Source organism: Stegodyphus dumicola, chromosome 10 (genome assembly GCF_044657685.1).
Source record: "Stegodyphus dumicola isolate Sdum_Otavi_A_Nest chromosome 10, ASM4465768v1".
Classification (NCBI taxonomy): Eukaryota; Metazoa; Arthropoda; class Arachnida; order Araneae; family Eresidae; genus Stegodyphus; species Stegodyphus dumicola.
In genome coordinates, this window is record NC_140777.1 from 4,081,051 (window position 1) to 4,106,248 (window position 25,198).

General features: G+C 32.6%; 2 protein-coding genes across 7 annotated transcripts in view; one reads left to right on the plus strand and one right to left on the minus strand.

Moving 5' to 3' along the window:
- Positions 1-25,198, plus strand: part of LOC146994849 (uncharacterized) — a 62,170-nt gene that overhangs the window by 10,916 nt on the left and 26,056 nt on the right. For 2 of the 6 annotated variants that reach the window (XR_015043251.1, XR_015043254.1), the window contains exon 3: positions 6,010-6,101. The exons of 2 other annotated variants lie outside the window; for them this stretch is intronic. Coding sequence is in view for 1 of the 4 variants with exons in the window: in XM_085824576.1 (XP_085680702.1) it covers positions 5,192-5,243 (52 nt within the window). In the remaining 3 variants the exon portion in view is untranslated. 2 more of the 6 variants (XR_015043255.1, XM_085824576.1) reach the window with 1 other exon arrangement.
- The window catches only part of LOC118191887 (uncharacterized), a 90,270-nt gene continuing 76,939 nt past the window's right edge, over positions 11,868-25,198 (minus strand). Inside the window, exons 15-23 of the mRNA XM_085826082.1 lie at positions 22,784-22,846; positions 21,841-21,891; positions 20,532-20,762; positions 15,737-15,790; positions 15,086-15,139; positions 14,886-14,936; positions 13,761-13,811; positions 12,782-12,838; positions 11,868-11,888 (exon numbers count right to left, since the gene is read on the minus strand). Coding sequence (XP_085682208.1) covers positions 11,868-11,888; positions 12,782-12,838; positions 13,761-13,811; positions 14,886-14,936; positions 15,086-15,139; positions 15,737-15,790; positions 20,532-20,762; positions 21,841-21,891; positions 22,784-22,846 — 633 coding nt within the window. The remainder of the gene's footprint in view (positions 11,889-12,781; positions 12,839-13,760; positions 13,812-14,885; positions 14,937-15,085; positions 15,140-15,736; positions 15,791-20,531; positions 20,763-21,840; positions 21,892-22,783; positions 22,847-25,198) is intronic.

Consider the following 25,198-nt stretch of genomic DNA (forward strand, 5'->3'; position numbering starts at 1 on the left):
CGAGAGCTGCGAATGGCTGACATTTTGGAACACTTTTTCATCAGCCATACACCAAAATAAAACGCGACGCTATAAGCAAATTCAATTATTTGAAATTCTTTTTGGGAGGTACTGCTTATAACACCATTGACGGTTTCGATTTAACCGAAGAAAATTACAAAACTTCAGTTAAACTCCTCACAGAAAGATTTGGAAATAAAGATGTACTGATAAACGCTCATATAGATAAATTACTGAAAATAAGACCTCTAAAAGATTCTAATGACATTCAAAATTTTCGTAAGTTATTCAATTACATACAAAAACATATTCGATGTCTTCAATCATTAAATATGACCTCAGAAACATATGGAGCTTTATTAACCCCTATTTTGCTTAAAGCATTGCCTGCAGATTTGATCGCTTCTGCAAGACCAAAGTTAAATGTTCCATATGCGGTAAAGCTCATTTGTCAATAATGTGTAACTCTCACGTAAATAATTCTACAACATTATGGAGGATAAAAATAATAAAAAAGACTGTGTTCTGACAAATAAATCTTGCATGCAGTTAGTAAATTTGCAAACTTTAGTAGTAAACCTTCGTGGGGATGGGATCGAAAAATATGTGAGAATTTTAATAGATAGTGGTTCCCAGTGATCCTACATTTCGAAGTATGCAGTTAGTATAATGAATTTTAAAACAAGTGGTAAAGAAGAATTAATCCATGGTTTGTTTGGAGAAACTGAAAAGAAAGAAACTCATAGTAAATATTTAATTAGAGTGAGTAGTCTTAAAGATGATTATCACTGTAATTTTCAGGTTTTGGATCAGGATAAAATATGTACTGACATTCCTCAAATTCGTAGAGATACATATCTTACTGAACTGCGAAAACATGGAATTTATTTAACTGACATGCAGAATAAATCTGTGGATTTGATGTATGAAAAATCACCTTTAGAAATTCATGTTCCTTTAGGTGCAGATGTGGCAGGAAAGCTTCTAACAGGGAAGGTTAGACAACTAAAATGTGGGTTATCATGCGTACACACTAGATTAGGGTGGACAATGATGGGGAAAACTGAAAAGCGTGAGTTCTCTGATAGAACGAAAACTGTATTGTCACTTCATGTTAATGATGCTAAAATTTCAGATTTATGGTGTCTTGACTCGTTAGGAATAACGGATCCTGCTACAACCCCCACGAGAAAGGAAATTAATGAAATTGCTAAAACATATTTTCATCAGTCATTAAAGAGAGATAGTGAGGGTAGATATCAGGTCTCTCTTCCTTGGTTAGAAGGGCATGAGGTTTTACCTGACAACAGATTATTAGCAGAGAAAAGGTTAAAATCCTGCGTCAAAAATCTTCAGTCAAAAAACTGTTTGAAAGAGTTTTTTAACAAATGGGCTGAAGAAGGTATTATAGAATCTGTTGAAGATAAGAAAACCGAAAATTGTCATTACCTACCACATAGGGCTGTAATTAAGGAAAGTTCAATCACAAAGATTAGACCTGTGTTCGATGCCTCAAGGAAGGAAAGGAATTGTGTGTCCTTAAATGACCGTTTAGAAAAGGGCCCAAATTATTTGGAATTAATACCGAGTATTTTAAACAGATTTCACCTAGGTAAATACGGGGTTATGTCAGATATACGTAAGGCCTTTTTGCAAATAGGTGTCTGTCCTTGAGATAGAGACTTTCTTAGATTTCTCTGGTGGGAAGAAGGAGATTCCGAGAAATTGAAAATATATCAACATAAGCGGGTTGTGTTTGGTGTTAATACCAGTCCTATTTTTTCTCGCCGCCACACTGAATTATCATCTCGAGTGTTCCTGAACATCAACAAGAGGTAGCTAAGAAATTAAGTGAATCAATGTACGTCGACAATTGTGTGGCCAGCGTTGATACTATTGAAGAACTAAACACTTTCATTAATGTGTCGAAGGAAATTATGTCGACTGCTAAATTTGATTTAAGGGGATGGTGTTACAATGAAACTAGCGGTGAAACTTTAAAAGGAAATCTTTGCAATGAAGACTCCGATAAAACCATATCAGTTCTGGGGTTGAAATGGAATTTATCAAATGACATTTTGTCCTGTGACTTTAAAGACAGTTCTGTGAAACAGCCTGTCAGCAAAAGGAATATATTGTCAATAGTACACAGGATTTTTGACCCGATTGGGTTTACAGCTCCTGTTACTCTGATTCCTAAGCTTATGCTTCAAGAATGCTGGAAACAGAAGATTTCATGGGGTAACAATTTATATAAAAGCATTTCTGACAAATTCGAAAGTTTTAAAAATAAATTGCACAATTTGGAAAAAATAGCTGTACCCAGAAGAATTTTTGCTGACTTCGAAAGAATTTCTGGTTTATCTTTACACGTGTTTTGTGAAGCGAGTAAATCTGCTCATGCCACATGCATATTTATGTGAAGCTGTAATGAAAATTCCGTTACATGTCAGCTCATCTCAGCTCGATCCAGAGTGGCACCTATCAAGCAGATTTCCATACCTCGACTAGAGCTCTTAGCTTGTATGATTGGTGCTAGACTGGCACTTCATGTTAAGGAAGATTTGAGACTAGAAAGCTTGCCTATTTATGATTGGAGTGATTCTATGGATGCATTATTTTGGATAAAAAAGAATGAAAACTGGGCCGTTTTCGTTCAAAAAAGAGTGAAAGAAATCTATACTCTAAGTAATCCAAATGACTGGAATTATATTCCTGAAACGCTAAATCTAGCAGACCTCCCTTCCCGAGGATGCAGTCCGGAAACCTTAGTCAAATCAAAATGGTGGGAGGGTCCCGATTGGTTGAGAAATGATCCACAAGAATGGCCTACCTCCGAAATTGTACCTAATTTTGACATTATAAATGCTGAAAGAAAGAAGACAATAATTTCTGCAGTTAATTCGAATGCTATGACTGAAGTTAATTTTGGTAAGATTTCTTCGTACAATACCATTCTAAAGATAATATCTTGGATCTTCCATTTTGTTAAAAATGTCAGACTAAGTCCTAATGAAAGAACTTTTATAACAATTACAGCAGAAGAAATTAAAGGAGCCGAATTAACTCTTTTGAGATTAGTGCAGAGTGAATCATTTTCTGGATCAGATGACAAAAGATTATGTGTGTGCTTCAACCAATGATTGATTCTAACGGAATCCTTAGGGTTAAAACCAGAATTCTGAGAAGAGATAATACAGAAAATTTTCGATTTCCTATTATTCTTCCTTCAGATCATCCTATTGTAGTAAAATTAATTAGAGCTAAACATGAAATGAACAATCTTGCAGGAGTACAATTTTTAATATCCGCTTTACGAGAACAATATTGGATTTTGAAAGCACGAAAGACTGTCAAGAAAGTCATAAGAAGCTGTGTTGTATGTCAGAGGTTCGATACTAGTTCTTCGAAAACACCCAGTGCTCCTCTCCCTGAAGACCTTGTAGGTGTTGACTTGGCTGGACCTTTGATATTGAAGGGAAATCAAAAATCATGGATAGTGATTTTTACCTGTGCTGTTTTTCGCGCAGTACATTTGGAATTGATTTTCTTGCTATCAACTGAAAGTTTTCTGCAAGCGTTGAGACATTTCATTGCTAGACATGGAAGACCCACACCATCTATTCCGACAATAGAACGAATTTCAAAGAAAGTGATACATTATTCAAAAGCTTAAATTGAGAAAAAATCTTAGAACAAGCTAGTATCCACAGGATCACATGGAAATTTCTTCCGCCATCAGCTCCCTGGTGGGGAGGATGGTGGGAGCAATTAATAGGAGCCCTGAGAAGAATCCTCTGCAAAGTTTTAGGACGATCATCTCTGAATTATGAAGAAATGATAACAATTTTGTGTGACTGTGAAGCAATAATGAATAATCGTCCATTGACATATGTCTCGGAAGATCAGTGGTGGCTCGTAATGAGCACTGTGGAACTGCAGCACCCCTTATTTCCACTTATTATAATTTTTAATATTTAATATAGTGTGCCCTTTAGTCTTTACTTCTTTCTTTATACTTTTACAATACATAATCCTTAAGTTTAATGGCAGTAGCCATCTTCCAGTTTGTGAAAAAGTACAAAAGTCTTTGTTTGGAACTGTGCGCTTCACAGTTCCAGCGACATGGTATTTGGCTGTTCTGTGCATGCGCACTCAGAAAACCAGAGAGAGAGAAAGCACTGTCACTCTTGCAGCACCGAAATTCTTGCGTCTTGTTGAGAACGTAATTTCTTTTTACTCCGCGTGTGTCGTATTCCTCCACAAAGTGGAACTTCATCATAAGGACCATACACAGAGTTCATGAAAATTTGCAACCTCTAAAAAATTGCCTTACTGGATTTCAATCAACATCAAATGCAGATCAAACTATTGCAAAAGCGACAGGAATTTTAAAATATCTAAATGATGATAATTTCTAGTTTTGATTAGAGCTTTTTTATCAGATTATGCCTCATGTTGAAATAATATACAACTAAATACAATGCAGAGAAATTAGTGTGTTTAAATATGTGACGTTATACTATGTTTTGATATAATGCACAGATATTCTTCCAGTAAACACTTAGCAGCTGCTAAATTGTTTAACAAGAAATGCTTAGTTTTAGGAATGACCATTCTACAGAAGAAATAGTACTGACCACTGCAGCATATCCAATGATTGACAAAGAAAAGCTTGAAACTGAACTAAAAGTATTCTGTTGCAGGTCTGATATCCATGGATATTGTAAATTAATTGAGCTACTGAAATTTATCTTCGAAAATAATTCTAGATGATGTTCTTAGTAAAATTACGAAACTGATAAAAATTCTCTTGAGAGTTCCCATGACTACATCAGAGCCAGAACGCTGCTTTTCAACATTGAAAAGAATGAAAACTTTTCTAAGAACCACTAGGAATTCGGAAAGACTAAACGCGCTTGCATTGCTTTCAATAAAGAAAAATTTCCTCCATTGTCATCCAGAGATCAAGGAGAAAATTATTGATCTTTTCGCGCAAATTAAAACAAGAAGAATGGATTTCATTTTTAAATAAATAAATATAGATTGAACTGCAATAGTTAGGTTAAAGTAATTAAGAAATGTTTAATTTTTTTCTCGTAAGCTTTCAGGATATTTCAAAATAAATTTTCTTTTTATACATGTTTGTTTCCTTTTACACAATTTTAAAACAAAGGTTAAACTTTTTTAGAACAGCACCCTCACTAATTTTAGCTACGAGCCGCCACTGCAGAAGATGTTGAAGATTTATCTCCGATCACACCTTCCATGTTTCTCCACGAGATTCGACAAATTGGAGTTCTTGATCTGGATAACATAGATGCGAAATCTTTAAACAAAAGGCTTATTTATCGACAAAAACTTCTACAAGATCTACGTAAAAGATTTCGAATCGAATATCTCGGACAGTTAAAAATTATGAACATATAAAAGCTTCACAACCTCTGAAAATTGGAGATCTTGTTTTAGTGTCCGATGATAATAAGAAGCGAACAGACTGGTTATTGACGAAAGTAACCGAGATGGACACGTGCGTATAGTTAAGGTCAAGATTAAGCTTGGAGAAGTTTTGCGACCAACCAAGCGTTGTATCCTTTGGAGATAACATCATCAAATGAAAAGTCTAGATTTAGAAATGTGGCAAGCAGCTCTTCTGATGAACGAGATACTTACTGCGAACCAGATATTCGTAATGACTTGCCTCAAGATCTGAAGAGCGAAAAGATTCCATCGATGACTACAAGAAGTGGTCGAATGGTAAAGCCTGTTCAAAGGTTACAGTTTTAAATTTGATTTTTCAGCAAATTTAAAGGTGGGAGTATGTTGAAGCTCTCACCGACAGCCACGTGATTTGCGCATGCGAGCAGCAAAAACTAAATCAGAACTTTTTAGTTGAACTTTGAGAACTCGTGATGGACGTTTGAGTGAAACATGTAATCCTTATCTTTGTGTTATATATATTTTTTAGTTTAGTGCTGTTATTGTAAATTAAATATCTTATTATCTTAGAAGCCTCTCTCTTTCTGTGAGTTGTGTATAGATGTACTTAAGAAAAATACTCCCGGATATGCCTTTGGAGAAGAAAGAAGATCGATTACAAGGTAAGTCTTTTTACCTTTTATTTTCTAAGAGTTAGTAACATTAAGAGTAATATCAAACATCCTACCAAACAACTGTATTCCTCAGTATCATGAGATTTTGTTCCTGTGAGTGTCACAGTGCTCAGAAGAATGGAACTCGACACTGTGCCTGTAACAGCAACGTAAATACTGAAGGACGTATTTTCTTTTAACATCCTGCAGTGCTGCACAAGAAGTGCAGTATATCAGTTCCATTGCACTGAGATTTTATCGAACCCACTGCAAGACTGCATGCTACAGCAGTTTGTCCAGTATTTATTCTTATGGATAGCTATGAATGTCCGCATAAACCAAAATTTCTGAATGAGTACCTCAAACATAAAAACACTGCTCACAGGAAGTGGTCATCCAATTCACCTAACTTGAATCCCTGTTAAAAATCTTTACAATGTGTTAGATGCCCTGCTTTTATTGACAGTTTCCTCTAACTATGCTCAAGAAGCTTAAAAATTGAACCATTAGAAAAATGGCAGTTATTGCCTTATGACAGCTCCATATAGAATACCATTTCAAAACTTAAATGAAGGTCAGAAGTGACATCCTTCATTATGATTAGTTTTACTTCTTTACATTCTTTATAGTTTTTTTTACCTACATAACATGATATACAAATAGAAATAAATAGTCACAAATATACCTAATTATTCACTGTTTATTACCATTTAGCAATAATGAAAAAATTGCATAAAATAAAATGCATAAATTAAATGAAGCTTACATGAGAATGAGGTTCTTTTAAAACCTAGTCCCAGGGCCCTGACGTTTTGCTTGGGACCTTGTCACCGGACCCTGGGACTTGGACATCGACCTCGTCCAGGGTCGGCGCTGTAATAAAATTTTTAAATTAGAAATAAAATCTTTTAACATGAAGTTCAAGCTAAAAGTTGCATTCAGGAACATTAAAAAATTTAACACTAGCACACTAAAAACATATATATAAGCACAAAGAACAATGTATGAATTGATTTAATGCCACAAAAATTTGGCAATATGCAATAAATAAGACTCGGGAAGTTTTTTTTAAATGCAGGACAGCTCTCCAATTATCCAGAGTACCAATCCTTTCCATGGCACGGAAAATTAAAATTAGATGGCAATTCATTGACAAGCTGTAATTTTTCCCACTATTTAATGACACTTTACTTTAACATGCAAATTATTATTGCCTTATAATGTAACAGCTTAGCCTAACGTACTCACATATTATCCCTTCAAACATAAAACTGTTGCCAACCAGCATAATTTAACACCAAGTACAGATAAGGATGACGTTATAATATATGTGCTTTCATTTGATGTAAGCATAATTTTCGATGAGCCCCCTTTTGTTTTACAAAATTAGCTCCAGAAATCCAGTGACTGCATTCTATTTCTTAAACGGACGGTTGACAAAATGTTAATAGATTGGGACAGTTGCTTGCAGGAATACTAAACAAAGCTTTCAGTAAAATCAGAAGGCCCAACAAAATAGTAGAAATCGATGAAAGCCTTTTTACAAAGTAGGTCAAATACTATCGCAGCAATGATTATTTGGAGAATTATGCAACGGGACTTACATATGTTTTATTATAAGAGTTGCCAGGGCTCTTCTCAGGTGTTATGGGGCCCTAGGCAAAACATGGAAAAGCCCCCCTCCCTGAGACTGTGAAAATTGACTGAAAGGCATGCTTTCCAGAAGAGCAAAATTAATTGGCGTGCGTAACGTATGCAGTTTGTCGGAAAACTAGTCTGGACATTTCCTGACCTTTCCTGGATGCCGCGGGAAGACATAAATGGGGATTTTATCTGTATATATGTCATACATAATATTATATGAATATGCCAGAAGAATCTACTCTATTGTGTACTGATGACGCAAGTAACTGAGTATTACCTAATATAGCATTATAGGCTAGTATGCAATTAATTCAAACCTTAATGTAAAAACACTTTGTATCAGGGCTTAATTTCTAAAATTAGATGTGCCGGAGCTCTATGCAAGACCATCAGGAAAGAGGAACAAAAGTAAATAAATAAATATAAAGGCCCTTAAAAATTATTAATAATTAAAAAATTAAAGTTAATTATTACCAGATTAATTAATTATTAAATAAGTATTCATAATTTTTAATTAATATTAACAATAATTATTCCTATTGTTATTTAATTAATAATTATTGTTCAATTAATTAATGATTAATTATTATTATTCATTAAAATAATAAAAGAGTAAAGTAATTAAATGATTAGAATTAAATAAAATGTACAGAGCTAAATTAAAATTAATAAGCGATTTTTAATATTGTTTTGCTAAAAATAAAATTTTCGAGATCAGATTTCTACTGAAATTGTTCTTCATCTGCATACAAGAAGTGCCAGACCCTTATTATTCAGGGTTCCAGTGCACTCCATCTAGAATTATGATTTATCCCTAAAACTAAGAAGTACAGGAGGCAGGCTCTGGCACAATTTAAGTGCTGCCTTGTATATGTGCATGTAAATGTATAATAATTATTTTATCCATATATCTACATCATGTTACAGGACTCAGGAAACTGAGTATCACCTAATTTATTATGTACATGTAAGCATTGGAGCCTGATATGCAATTCAAACCTTAATGGGAAAACACCCTGTGTAATTTTATTACAGTCAAAAGTCGTTAATTAGGACACCCATACTCCGGAATGATCTATAATCTGAACCTCAAAGCTAAAAACTTTCTGCGCATGTGCCAAGTAGACAAATGCGCATAGGCATTTACGTGTGCGCGCAAGACCTTTTACCACTGCGCATATGCGTGTGCGCAAGTGCAGAATACGTTTTTGCGTGCGCGATTTATGTATAACGGACGGTATAATCTAAAATTATCTAATTATCTAGCTTTGAAAAGTTGCGTTCAGCAGACGTGACAGTTACTGGAAATGTCAAAGTGACAAGCAATGCAACAGAGACGTTTGGGAAAGAATCTAGCAAAATGTTCTCGTATATGAACTGCAGACTTTTAAAAGCACCAGTACTTTGTTGCACTAAACCTGCTAAGTTGCCCAATTCAGCACATATATCATGAGCATCAACATTCGACCCAGTAATTTCATCTGTTAAGATATCGCTGAAAACATCACAACACTTCATCAGGTCAGTTTCGCTCATTCGCTGAATTATGGTTGGCATGTTTAGCATATTTAGCCGATATTTTGGGAAAGTTAAATGAATAAAATTTAGGATAGCAAGGACAATGTGTTAATTTATTTACCAATAAATGCACTGATAAAAAACTCGAGCTAATAATTTAAGAAATATATATTAATATTTTAAACATTTTACCATATTTTAGAAAATTTTCTAATCGAAAATAATTTGAAATAAAAGAATTAATGTCTGACATTAAAAGTAATTGTTTTTAATTGATAAATAATTTCAACATGTATTTTCCCAAGGATTATGAAAAAGAAAATTTTGCTCAAATGTACCTGAAATTTTATCTCGTTTGGAAAAAGAACAATTCAGAGAAATTTTCTGTGGTCAAACTCTAACTGAAGATTTCAAAAATAGCACATTTGTTAACTTCTGGCTGAACTGAAAAAAAAAAAAAAGGCATTTTCAAATAAAGCTATTAAATTTATACCGCCTATTTATTATGCACAACCTATTTGTGTGAACAAAGATTTTCTTCCATGTTAAATTTGAAAAATAGATACAGAATAAAATCATAAGTGGATCCTAATTTACGGTTAAAAACTAAGTGAAATAAGACCAGGCATAAAGAGATTCAAATATTTTAAGCACAGCCAAATTTCAGACTAAATTTTAAAATTAAAGCTATTAGAGGAAATTTTGATAATTAAAATCATAACCAATTTTTAATCTAATATTTCTTATGTGTGCATATGAAATACATACAGCCAATAGGTTGTGAAAATGGCAAAATATATTTTTTAATATTTCTATTGAGAAACTGAAAAATAATCATTGTAAAATGTAGTGGTGGTACATAAGTTTTTCAGTTTTTGTTTAGATGGTACACGTTAGTGAAAAGGTTGAGAACCACTGAATAAACACAAACAGATGATCGATTTTAAATAATAAACTTTTAATCACAACAATTACTCATCATAACTACTCCTTAAATCAACACTGAAGATATTTGAGTTGGAGAATAAATCAGACCAAGCGCGGCAGCGATGGAGCATTAAGTGTTTCTCACACATCTTGAAAATATCCGTTAAAGCTAGAAATTTGGGCATGCAGTTGGCGAGTAACAAAAACAAGTTCCTACAGTATCGCCACACTCCAAACAAACGACACTTAACTAACTTTTGGAAAATTACAGCTAGGTACTGATGTCTACTAAAACCACTGAAACTAAATAACTATGTATGATAAATCAATAAAACTTACGGGCGGTTTGCGCCGAGGCGGAAGACGCCGACGCCGACTGGAACTCACGCACTCCTGCAAAAGAAACAAACATATTTAGAAGCTTTTAGTAGTTTAGTGCACATATTCTAAATATTCTTACATTCGAATCAGGTAGGGAAAATCTTGAGATAACTGTAGGCCAGTTTTTAAGAGGTACGGACATTAAGTAGAATTAATCTAAATTATAAAATCTATGAGTTGTTAGATGTGAATTTCTAAGCTTCTTCAAACAAATATGTGTGCATTCAAACAAATCTGTGTATGTTGGATTTTGAAAGAGGAATGAAAACTGGAGTTTGATGAATGGGACATTACTTTGATACTGTTTTCGATACTCATTCTGTATTACTACACCACTCACATTAAGCATGAAGCATTCAAATAGGAAACACACCTGGAATTCTGCATGCTTTAAATTGAAATATATTGTGTTAAAGAGGTACCAGATATATATCCATGAGATCAGTGCAGAAAAAAGACCTATAGATTTTTTTATAAGCAGTAAATAATCAAGAAAAATATCCTTCGTGTCTTTCATGTTTAATTTTTCTACTCTTTAAATATTACAGCTGTAGAGGATGAGAAAGGCAGTTCCGCGAACAACTCATTATGTCAGTCATCACTTAAAGTCTGAGATGGGGCATAAACTCTGTTAGAACATGGAACAAAGTTAAATCATTTTCCAAGCTGCTGACAACTAGCTTCACAACAGTGTAAGATATTTTCTTGACCTGATGTAAGTCCTATGGACTGACATTTTTATGCATCTTTAGAAGAAATTATGAGGCTATTATTTTATTTTTCTTTACTGCTACATTTTGCTATAGTATGAAGAACTTACCCATGAACGTCTCAAAATTATCTTCTATAAAAAGAAATGATTCATTGCAATAACCATAAAGGGTGTTACTTTACTTTTACATTATTTAAACATTTACACATATAATGCTCCCCGAAAGGGCATTAACTTCAACTGGTAAATTAAAACTAAAAACAGATGTCTAATAAAAGCTCCTACACTAAGCTGACTACTGATAAAAAAAAGTTAATAATCAAGTTAAATAAAATTTTAAGAAAAACTTCAGTTGAATTATGAATTTGAATGACAGATACTTAATCATTCTCTTTATAATATGTATGAAGATTCACAAAACTTACTTTAGGTGCGCAAGGTGGTGCAGGTGGAGGAGATGGTGCAGGAAGAGGTGATGATGATGGAGGAGGAGGTGGAGATGGGACAGCTGATGCCACATTCTGTAAAAGCAAAACAAACATACTTAGAAACGTTCAATACTTAGTACACATATTCCAAGTATTTCTTAAAATTTACAATCGGATGTCAAACATCTTGAAAAAGCAATATGAGAGTTTTTATGAAATACTGAAATCAAGTGAAAACTAATATAAATTATCAAACAGTTCCGTTTTGCCGGATGTGAATTTTCGAGCTTTCACAGACCTTCTTTTTTTTTTTTTACAACTGCAGCTACATCTTGCTGGTGCTGTTTTCCATTCTACACAGGAGGTCAAAATGAAGTTAATATGTTTTTGGACTCACAGTCATCAAGTTTCTGGGCCAAACGTTTTGAAAAACTACCAAAACAATGGCATAAAATAACGGTGGTGGTTACTACCTGCACTAAAGACACCGCTTTCATGTTTTTTTAATGCAATTAAGAACGTTTTTTTGATGGAAAACTTTCTTTACGATCAGGCACATTTCAACAATACAATTCCATGACAATACTATAAGAAATGAAATTCTGAAATACTGTACGAAACACAGATTATATGACATTTGAAACATTTACTAGATAATTGAGAAAATATAATTGCTAATGCAACACTGAAATAAGAGCAAGAAAACAATACTTAAAAAAACAGCAGCAATCATTTAACAAAGTACCAGACATTTCCAAATATAAGCCGACCTGCATACAATCCAGACTTTGTTGCAAAAATTCAGTTAAAATTGAAGACACATATGTGCAAATTTTAAATCTTTCAGATGCATTCCTTATTAAAAATAATCTGATGTGAACACAATGACTCTCTCGTATGGAGTATTTATACACACTTTTAATGCATTTCAATTTATACTTAATTCCTCAAATTTGAGATATATTTTCATTCATTTAATTCAGTTCTCACTCCGTGACAAGAGAAAAATATGTAAAAACTAAAAATTCCTTCATTAAAAATTGAAAAATATGATAAAACATAAATTTCATTTGTCTTACCCGAAATGGCATCCCTGTCCCACAAGCTCTCATCATTGACCTCGTGACTGGGCGGTGCTGAAACAAAAATTTTTAATTAGAAATATAATCTTTGGAAATTCAAGCAAAAAGTTTCATTCATAAACAATAAAAAATTTGGCAGCATACAATAAATAAAACTGGGCATAGTTTGTCAGCTCTTTGGTTACCCAGGTAACCAAGCCTTTCCATGGCATTGAGAATTAAAATTAGACGGCAATTCATTCACAAGCTGGCAATAGTTTTCACTATTTACTAATATTTTATTAACTTTTTTCTATTATTAGCAAGCAGATTATTATATCTTAACTAAGTAAGCTTTTGTTTGTGGGAAAGAAGCATAAAAACATAAAGGGGAAGGAACTTGATCAAAGCCACAGATTTCATAACCCTCCAATGTCACAGTATTTGCTTTATAAAGGATAATTTTAAGTTTTAATGTTTTGGCAACAATGATATTTTTTCTTAGATTGTAAAAGATTGAGTTAAAAAATGTGTCTGGCATCTAGAGGGATTATTATGATTTTGATAAACGGTGTAAGGCTTGTTTTGATTAACCTCATAAAGTGTTCTCTTTATGTATTAGTATAATGTGTTTTTTTATGAGAAGTACATAATTCTTAGAAAATATAATCTACATGCCAACTTCACACCGACACGACAACAACAGAAAACGTAACTATTTTATGACAGTTATAGCATACATATAGAATTATAAATATCAGGTTTTTAAGAAAAGTTTCCCGCAGTTGCAAATATCATCTGTGCCATCAGTTTGCATTGGCATATTTAATCATATTTTGTCGTACTATTTTTCGCATCTGAATGAAAGAGACTTGCTTTAGTATACTGTGTTGTGAAATACGTAAAAAAATATCGTTATCATTAAATACAAGGAGCCTAAAATGCTACCGAATTAGAACCATCATTTACGTTCATTTCTGTTGAAAAAATAACTTACTTGAGGCACTGGGGTCAAAGACTCCACCCTCTTCCTCTTCTTCCTGTTGCCCTATAAAAGTAACAAATATATTTAGACACAACTATTAGAATACTTAATGCACATATTACAAGTATTTCTTACATTTATAATTACATATCAAAACCTTGAGATTACAGCATGTCATTTATGTTTATGCTGCTATATAAAGATTATATTTGAAAGTAAATGAAATTAAAAAATTTTATTAAATTTACTTTCTCTCAAATTTTAGAAAACCATTTTGATGTCATAATGGTAACTGCCTACAAATCATAAAATCACACATTTGTATTGCCATTTCAAAACTGAGTTTCTTTTACTAAAAGAATGGCATGCAAAATACATACCTGAATCACAAAACTAAATAAAACAAATGAATTCATAATTTTAAATAAATAATGTTAAACTATTAGAATCTATAAAAGCAACATTTTGAATACTCCCACCACATAGAATTATGCAGTTTTTAATTGCAGTTAAAAACATGATTGCATAATCTTCGAGATAAGTATGTTCAAGATATGATGGAAATTCTAAAGATTTAGTTTTATATAGTCAACATTATTTTTCAAAATATGCTCTGTCCAATATATAGAAACATTTACAATGTAAAAAATATCAGCAGAATAAATATTGTGGAAAAATAATTACTTCTTAAGGATCTGCATATATTTGCAGAACCTTACTACATATTAACATACTGTAGAAATGCACTTATTTTGGATAAAATGAGATGCTGCAGGGATTCTATAGAAAAAATTTATCATTTAGCATTTTAGACTAAATGCACAGATTTGTAGAAATCCCTATTAATGATGCTTCAGGTTTATAAACAACATTTACAGTTACAACTCTACTTTTGTGGTCACCCAGAGAGATATTTATATAAAAAATGGAATAGTATTGAAGATTAATGCAGTTTTAGAATTAAAAATTCCAATTCACATTGGTGTGTTTAATATATTTTGTCAAACAATTTTGGACATTAAGAGTGTGTTGTGAAATAAGTAAAAAAATGTCGTTATCATTAAATGCAAGGAGTCTAAAATGCTACCAGATTAGAATCACCATTTACTTCCAATTCTGCTGCAAAAAATAACTCACTTGAGGCATTGGGACAGGAGACTCTGCCCTCTTCCGCTTCTTCCTATTGCCCTATAAAAGTAACAAATATATTTAGAAACAACTAACAGAATAGTTACTGCACATATTACAAACATTTCTAACATTTGCAATCACATATCAAAACCTAGAGATATTTAATCATTCTTTTTTAAATATATATAAAGATACACAAAACTTACTTCAGGCAGGCAAGGAGGTGAAGGAAGTGGTGCAAAAGTTGAGGATGCCACACACTATTAAAGTAAAAAATATATACAACATAATTCAATCATTTTTAAAGCAAAAAATGTACAATTTACAAACATATAAGAGTAAAGAAATTGAGATCACTGAGCCGGGTAACAGAGTGGATATATATATAAATATATTTATATACGTTTGGTGCGGCCGATTGCAACCATAATAAGAGGTGCACATCTACAAGTTATAGCAGTCCTATATACAAAATTTCAACGTTCTGAGGCTACTCGTTTTTGAGTTATGCAAAATACATACGTTCGTACAGACGCCACGAAAAATTCTCTTCAGAATTAACTTTAAAGCAGTTTTATAATTTTTTGGAAGGAAAAGAGTATTTTATTCTGTCCTTACGTACAGATATCACGCAAAAACATCGTTCCATTGCATTCGATAGCGGTCAGAATGGATATTTTCGTTGAAATTTGCTGCCTGAAACTTTTCACGATTACAATACTTCCTTTTTACTTCATACAAGGAAGTAATAAATGTGCATGTCCAGAGCATTTTGCTCAGAGATTACTAAAATCTGTGTAACCTAGAGATATTTAATCATTCTTTTTTAAATATATATAAAGATACACAAAACTTACTTCAGGCAGGCAAGGAGGTGAAGGAGGGGATGCAGAAGTTGGGGATGCCACACACTGTAAAAGTAACAAATATATTTAGAAACTTTCAATAGTTAGTGCACATATTACAACTATTTCTCACATTTACAAACTATAAAAAATATGAAGTGTACACCACATGACTTCCTTGTACGGAATATTAAATTATATGCATTTTTTCTTACATTTCATTTAAACTTATTAGATTGAATTAAACCTACTTCTCCGACGGCGCATGATCCACAATAGAATAAATGCATTCTTTAAAATTCACTTTGTTTACCATAGCAACACTCTGGCGCTAGATTTACTTAACAGTATTATATTCCGTTCATAGTATAACTCAGAATGCACAAAATTTATATCATTTAAAGAATTATCTAATCGTTGCCACATGTTCTATTCAAATACTAGAAGCTAGAACTATGTATAAAAGAAATTAAGCAAACAAAACAAAAAAGAAACAGTTTTTCACGGACGATTGAGTATTTCTCATTCAATTAATTCAGTTCTCACTTCGCGAGAAGGCAAAAATACATAAAAACTCAAAATATCTATATTAAAAATTACGAAGTAAATCTTAAACACTTATTTCCTTGAAAAAAATTATAGAAAGGATTAAGCATGATTTAATTCGGAATAATAAATTAAGGCGTTATCTTTGTTGTTGCGAAGCTAAGTTTCTCTAGATTGGCAACAAATCCACTATCCTGCTGTTTCAAATGTAAACAAGCAATAGCACTTAAACAATTTTAAAATTGTTGATAATTCTAAAAATATTGCATGCAGATTTACTCAAAGCATAAAAACCTTAACCGGAAGATAAGAACAACATAATTCAATCATTTTTAAAGCAAATAATGTACAATTTACAAACATATAAGAGTAAAGAAACTGAGATCACTGAGCCGGGTAACAGAGTGGATATATATATAAATATATTTATATACATTTGTTGTGGCCGATTGCAACCAAAATACGAGATGCACATCTACATGTTATAGCAGTCCTATATACAAAATTTCAACGTTCTGAGGCTACACGTTTTTGAGTTATGCGAGATACGTACGTACGTACAGAAGCAACGAAAAATTCTCTTCAGAATTCATTTTAAAGCAGTTTTATAATTTTTTTGGAGGAAAAGAGTGTTTTATTCTGTCCTTACATACAAATATCATGGAAATACATTGTTAAATTGCATTTGAAAGAGGTCAAAATGGGATATTTTCGTTGAAATATGTTGCCTGAAAATTTTCGTGATTACAATACTTCCTTTTTACTTCGTACAGGGAAGTAAAAACCTTGAGATAACTGTATGACAGCCACGGGCAACTGGGTGCCTGCGAATCATTTAACATGTGCCACCTCTTTGCGATCACAATAAAAATGTTTTAGTTTTCAATAAAATTCTACATGAAAGTTTTCTTATTTTTAATGAAATAGAAATTGCACAGATACCGGCACAAAGCGAAATGTGACCGATCTCTTTTTCTATGTGCATATATCCAAATCCTTCTAAACTTTTCAAGTTGCAATGTCTAAAATCCTAAAGAAATATTACCTTTGCCAATTCTGTAACAGCAAAAAGGCAGAAATATTTTGAAAAAAAAAAAAAATCAGAGGGAAAAAGTATAAAATCAATTTTATAGAGAAAACTGGACTACATGGGTTCTAAAGCGGAAAGCATTTATTGTCTTGTTAATTTTTCAGATTCAAAATATTGCATAATAAGTTGCTATAATCAAAAGTATTGTCACTTTATATGATAGCAAAAAATACAAATGTTTCATTTTAATGTTATTTTTTAAATACAATTTCAATATATTAGCATTATTTCAATGAAATTCATCAATGATATATTTTTAAAAAATATCATCGAAAATTACCAAATTTCCGAATTAAAAGTTTTCTACAGAAAATAATCTTAAAATCGACAAAATGTTCATAAGTCGCCAAACTTGGAACCGTTCAATTAAGAATTCACATTCCCAAAACATAAAAAGTTGTTTAGAGCTCTTCATTAGAAAAAATGAAATAATTTCGAAAAGCATGCGTTTCACTTCTTGCTTAGAAACTTGAGTATCCCACCGTTTATATTAAAAATAGGAACAAATTATAATCCATGAACCTATTCACCCATTCAAAAGATAACTATATACCTCAGTGAAAGGCCAAAATATTTATTCAAAGTACTATTTCACATTCAAAATGGCAGTCCTGAAAACCGACAAATTTCAGATGATTAAAATTAAAGACCTCTTGCCAAATTTGGTTGAAATTAAGAACTTTTAAGGACTCTTAAGGACCGTACAAACCCTGGAGAAACATTCATGTGCACATATGCAAAATAATATATTTCCCTCCTAACTTTATTAAGAACGTTTTTATGAAATATTGTACGAAATACAGATTATATGATATATGAAATAGTTACTAGGCAAAAATAAATGACAACAGAAAGTAGAATTGCTATTGCAACAGTGAAATGACAGCAAGAAAACAATACTTAAAGCAACAGCAGCAACCATTTAACAGACTACCAGACATTTCCAAATACACTGGTTATCATAAATAAGGAAAAATTTAAAAAATCACGATTACTGAAAAAGTTACATGTAGAATTTAATGAAACTTACTCACAATATACAACACATAGTAAGGTATCAAATAACATAAAAAGAAATTATCAGACAAATATGGTAGTATAAAAATTAGTACACGTATAAAATGAACAAATCGAAGATGTCAGTTTGCTATGCCTTCAATATGGAATATGATCGCCTCTAGAAGCAATACAGTGATGTGTGATGCTTTTAATTACGCAGTCTATCAGTTCCATAGGAAGCGAGAGCCATTGCTCTTGCAAAGCAGTTGCAAGCGCGACAAGGGTCTGAGGTGGCAGATTGAGAGCAGCTGGACGTCTCCCTAAAGCATCTCAAATGTGCTCGATAGGATTCAAGCCCGGGGATTGAGCTGGCCACTCCATGCGCATAATTGTTTCCTGTTGAAGATAATCATCTATGATGTGAGCCCTGTGTGGTCTTGCATTGTCGTCCTGCAACAGGAAAGCTTCACCTATTGCCCCAGAATATGGGCGCACATAAACATCAAGGATGTCATCTCTATAATTCTGAGCATTCACGGTTCCCCTTGTAAAGATATGGAAGTCTGTGCGTCCACCCAAAGAGATGCCACCCCAAACATAGACACTGCCCCTTCCGTATGCATCTCTTTCACGGATGTTTGACAGATAACGGGTTCTAGGTTCTCTCTCCATATCAAATAACGCCTACTGTCCCTTTCTAGACTAAACCTTGACTCATCCGTAAAGACAACCGCCCTCCATTGATCAAGCTTCCAGTGGACATGTTGTAGTGACCACTGAAAATGGTCCCTCCTATGGCAAGATGTGAGCGGCACGCAAATGGTTGTTCGCCTCGCATACAGACCACCTTCATGAAGCCTTCTACACACAGTTGACGTTGACACCAACCTTCTGGTGTCTGGCACATAATGTCAAATATCGGTCATCGGCGCTCATCGTAGCAGTTGGCCGTCCTTGGCTGAACCTCCTAGATGCCGAATCTGTGGTTTGAAATTGCCTCCAAAGTCTACGAACCACAGGAGGACTCACATTTAACCATCTGGCCACTTCTGTTTGACTTTGTCCTGCCTCTAGTCTCCCAATGGCTCTCCATTGCAGTTCTGCAGGCAGACGATGGCTGGAGGACATTGTTACGAATTGGCTATCTCAGATTTCTGATGTCACTATCACAGTGAAATATGTGGGCTTGCTCTCAAACATGGACTTTTATGCTCCTTGCAGATGACGTATTCCGAAAGCAGCGCCACTAATTTGCATATCGCAGTTTTACTCAGCTACTCTTAGTTGGCAACATATTCAAATTTTACACGGTTTGGCTTATTTTTGCAAATTTTACACGGTTTGGCTTATTTTTGTGGGAGTTATCGCTATTTTTCTGATTTTTCCTTAATTTATGATAACCAGTTTATAAGCCAACCTGCAGACAGGCCAAGATTTTTTGTAAAAACACAACCAAAACTGAAGACACATATGTGCAAATTGCATCATAAATCAAGTTACATGACAAATCAAGCAAAATTCCTTCCCTGGCCTTTACCTGCACAACTGTTTGTCTGTTTACCACAGATATACATACTTCTTACAAAAATATTTTGACCCAAATATTCATCTTTTGGCCTTTTTAAATATAAAACATTATAAATTACAAAATATAGCATTCTATACATTTCTTTGCCATTTCTATTTAAGGAAAATCTTCATAAAAAATTCTGATGTGGACACCACATGACTTTCAGTGGTAAATTTTGTATACTGTAATAGCATATTACTGTATACAAATTTTTTGCTACATTTCATTTAAACTTAATTCCTTCAATTTGAGATATATTTCTCATTCAATTCAATTCTCACTTCGCGGCAATACAAAATTACATAAAAACTCGAAATATCTCCATTAAAAATTGAAAAATATGAAACAAATTAAATTACATAAAATTAAATTTAATTAAATTTGTCTTAAAATTAATGATGTCCTCGTCCCAGGGACCTGACTTTGTGCCCTGGTCACTAAGACCTCATCACTGCCCAGATGACTCGCTGTAACAAAGTTTTTAAATACAAAATAAAATCTTTTAAGTTATCTGAAATGGAACTATCATGTTACCAGATTTAAACAATTATTTAATTCTAGTTCTGTTGCAAACAATATATATGAAGATGTACAAAACGTACTTCGGAAGGGAATGATGGCAGTGGTGTAGCGATGGGGGGACAAGGGGGTGTATGATGCTCCGGGCGCTCCTCACACAGGGATGCCAAATGGTCCCCAAACAAAAACCTCATCACATCACTTTGTTCGGGGGGATGCCAAAAAGGTATTTCGCTTGATTCTCCACCGAATGATGGACCAGGATATGAGGAGGTGGATGGTGTGGAGTAAATACTGCTATTCTTTTTCTTGCCCTACAAAAGTAACAAATGTATTTAGAAACAACTATTAGAGTAGTTAGTGCACATATTACAAATATTTCTCACATTTACAATCACATATAAAAAGCTTGAGATTACAGCATGTCATTTATGTTTATGCTGCTATGTTAAGATTCTATTCAAAAGTAAATGAAATTAAAAAATTTTATTAAATTTAATTTCTCTTAAAGTTTAGAAAAGCATTTTGATGGCATAATGGTAACTGCCCACAAATCATAAAATCGCACATTTGTATTGCCATTTCAAAAACTGAGTTTCTTTTACTAAAAGAATGGTATGCAAAACACACCTCTGAATCACAAAACTAAATAAAACAAATGAATTCAAAATTTTAAATAAATATTGGTAAACTATTAGAATCTATAAAAGCAACATTTTGAAATCACCCACCACATAGAATTCTGCAGTTTTTAATTGCAGTTAAAAACATAATTGCATGATCTTCGAGATATGTATGTTGAAGGTATGATGGAAATTGTTAAGATTTAGTTTCGTATAGCCAACATTTTTTTTCAAAATATGTTGTGAAATACAATATACGTAAACTTTTACAATGGAAATATAAACAGAATAAATATTGTGGAAAAATAATTACTTCTTAAGGATCTGCATACATTTGCAGAACCTTACTACATATTAACATACTGTAGAAATGCACTTATTTTGGATAAATTGAGATGCTGTATGGATTCTAAAGAAAAAAATTTAGCATCTAGCAGTTTAGACTCAAAACACACAAATTTGTAGAAATCTCCATTAATGATGCTTCAGGTTTCTAAACAACATGTATAGTTAAACTCTACTTTTGTGGTCACACAGAGAGATATTTATACAAAAAATGGAATAGTATTGAAGATTAATGCAGTTTTAGTGTCAAAAATTCAAATTCACATTGGTGTGTTTAATATATTTTGTCAAACAATTTTGGTCATTAAGAGTGTGTTGTGAAATATGTAAAAAAAATATCGTTCTCATTAAATAAAAGGTGTCTAAAATGCTACCAGATTAGAACCACTATTTACTTCCAATTCTGCTGCAAAAAATAACTTACTTGAGGCATTGGGACAGGAGACTCTGTCCTCTTCCGCTTCTTCCTATTGCCCTATAAAAGTAACAAATATATTTAGAAACAACTAACAGAATAAATAGTGCACATATTAAAAACTTTTATTACATTTACAATCACATATCTAAACCTAGAGATTGCTGCATGCAAGTTTTATGAGTGTATTGACCTGACGTAAAACTAACATAAAGTATGAAAAAATTATGAGTTGCTGGAAGTGAATTTTTCGAGTTCAAAAGTTTCGTGTGCATTTACATTGAGCCATGTATGTCAGATTTTGTTATACTACTCTATATTATGCAGAACTTAAGACCCCAAAATAATGAATTAAATAGAATCGACTAATGATTTATTACTTTTGAAATTTATCTGCTAAAATTTCAGATTCCACACGAAAATGATACTCTATGTGTCATTTACATCAATATTGTTATATTGAGATTCTATTCAAAAGTAAATTAAATTTATTTCAAAATTTTTATTAAATATATTTTCTCTCAATTTCTGAACAAAGTATTTTGATACTTTTTTAATTCAATTTTGTGCTTAATCTTTCTCGTCTTCAGTTATTAAAGCTGTAGAGGATGAGAAAGTCAGTTCCACGGATGACTCATTATGTCCATAAAAGGAATGATTCCTTGCAAAACCATAAAAAGAGTTACTGTACTTTACAATATTTAAACATTAACCTAACAAAATAATACTTCCAATAAACAAGACTTAATTTCAGATGGGAAATTAAAACTAAGCACAGATGTCTACTAAAAGCTCGTACGCTAAGCTGACTACTAATAAAAAATCTCTACTGATAAGTTATATCAAATCTTAAGAACTTTAGTTAAATTATGAATTAAAAACATTCAAAATCTTAATTGACAGATACTTAATCGTACTTCTTATAATATATATGAAGATGAACAAAACTTACCTTAGGTGGGCAAGGGGGTGTAATTGGAGGTGGAGAAGGTGGTTGGAAAAGGGATGCCTCTCGCTGTAAAAGTAACAAACATATTGAGAAACTTTCAATAGTTAGTGCACATATTACAAACATTTCTTACAATTACACTCAGATGGCGAAAATATTGAGCAAACAGTTCGCCAATTTTTATATGATATTCACAAAACGAATATAAATTACGAAAACATTCTATGTTGCTGGATGTGAATTTTTGAGTTTTTTAAACAGCTTTGTGTGCATTTGTCCTGAGCAATGTCCGTTGGATTTTGAAAGGAGAATGAGAAATGGAGTCTGATGAATGACACATTGCTTTTGATACTATTTTGTCATTCTGTGTTTACTGACGTCACAAAATATCTGCATTAAGAATTTAAATAGCATTACACATCTGGAATTCTGCATGCATTCTGCATTCGAAAAACATTGTGCTAAATAATATGCGGAATCAAATTAAGAGATATCAGACATGCATCTATGAGCTCAGTGCAGCAATAATAAATGTCAATAAGGTATTACAATAAAAGACCTACAAAGATCTTTTTATTAACACTAATTAATCTGGAAAGATACCCTTCAGGTCTTTCCTGAAGACTTCCTTTCTGTCTTTTCAGAAAGGCAGTTCCACCAACGACTCATTGTGTCAGTCAGTGTTAATAATTAAAGTATCAGATGTGGCATAGACTCCATTAGAATTTACTTATTTACACATCTTCAGGGAAAAGTTCTCAGGCAACTACGTAATGTTCCCTTACCACTGCACTATTGTGCTACATTATGAAGAACTTATGCACACAAAAGACCTCAGAATTATGAATTAAATAGAATTGAATTGATACATTTATTGCTTCTGAAATTTATCCCCTTAAATGCTTAGATTCCATTTAAAAAATAAAAAAAAAAAAACCCTATATGTTATTTATATGTGTGTTCCTATACTGAGATCCTATTAAAAAAAACGAAATATCTTTCAAAATTTTTATTATTAAATTCCTTTTCTTTTAATTTTCAAAAAAAATTTTGATGTCAGGATGGTGACTGTCCACGGATCATAAAAACCACACATGTGTACTCTCATTTCTCAAAAACGATTTTCTTTTTCTGAAAGAATTGAATGAAAAAATACATCTAAAGCACAAAACTAAATAAAACAAATGAATTCATAATTTTAAATAAATATCGGTAAACTATTAAAATCTATAAAAGCAACATTTTGAAAACTCCCACCCGTAGAATTTTCCAGTTTTAAATTCATTTTTTTTTTTTTTTTTTTCCAAAAATGTTAGATAAACTATCAGATATTTCAAGAGGAAGGTTTTGAAATCTCTTACACTGAACATACAATAAAGAAAATCTAACTACAATCCAAACATCACTGCAAAATCTTAAAAATAACTGCATGATGGACATTCTGAAGATCTATTTTTCTGCAGTCAACATTATTTCGCAAAATGTGTTAAGTATCTTATGTGAAATATAGCTAAATATATAGATATTTTTACAATCTAAGAAACACGTATGCACATGTGCAAAGTAAATGCGGAAAAATACTTTAAAGTAGGGATGCAAAAACTTTTTTAGCAGAAGTTGCCACTAAAAGAAACAACTTGGTTGTTTCTGTTAGTGGCCAAAAGCGTATGCAAAACATTTTTTGAAGGGAGGGTCGGTTCAATGCAATAAGTCGTTTAATTTGCAATTCAGACATGTAATCAGATTAAAATTGATTTGGAGACCATTATGTGTGTATGTAAGCTAAGAGGGATGGGTTTTCCCTTGCATGTACTACTGGTCCCAAAACACACAGTTCAGCTTTTGCGTATGAGAATTTAATACTTGTATACAAATATTTTAATAAAAATGTGTACAAGTTAGCCATAGTTAAATACATTAGTGTGATGGTTGAGACTGAATTTTATGAACAATTTTTGATATATTTGATTAAAGTTAGTTGTTGATATTCATAACACAGATTGCAAGTGTTGATCTGTCACTCTATTTCTTAATTTTGACTTTTTTTAGATTCATAAGAGAAAATGTTTGTTCACAAATATATGTGCTACCAAACATGGTAGCAAATCTGCTTGCATTATTTTTTAAGTGCAAAAATTCGGCAGGTGGAGTTCTATAAAAGTCCAGAATATCTAAATCATGGAATCTGGATTTGCAAAAGTCAGAAGTTTGTAAATCGATAAGTTCTCATTGAACATCTTCTGGACCTTCTTCAACTACAAAATTGATAAGTTCTGATTGAACATCTTCTGGACCTTCTTCGACTACAATGGATCCCTGACCAGTTTAAATTTAACCTCATGCAACTCAAAGTCTGTAAATCGCTTTTCAAAAGAAATAAGCAGCCTCTTTATTTGATCTGAATAAGCCAGTTCTTTA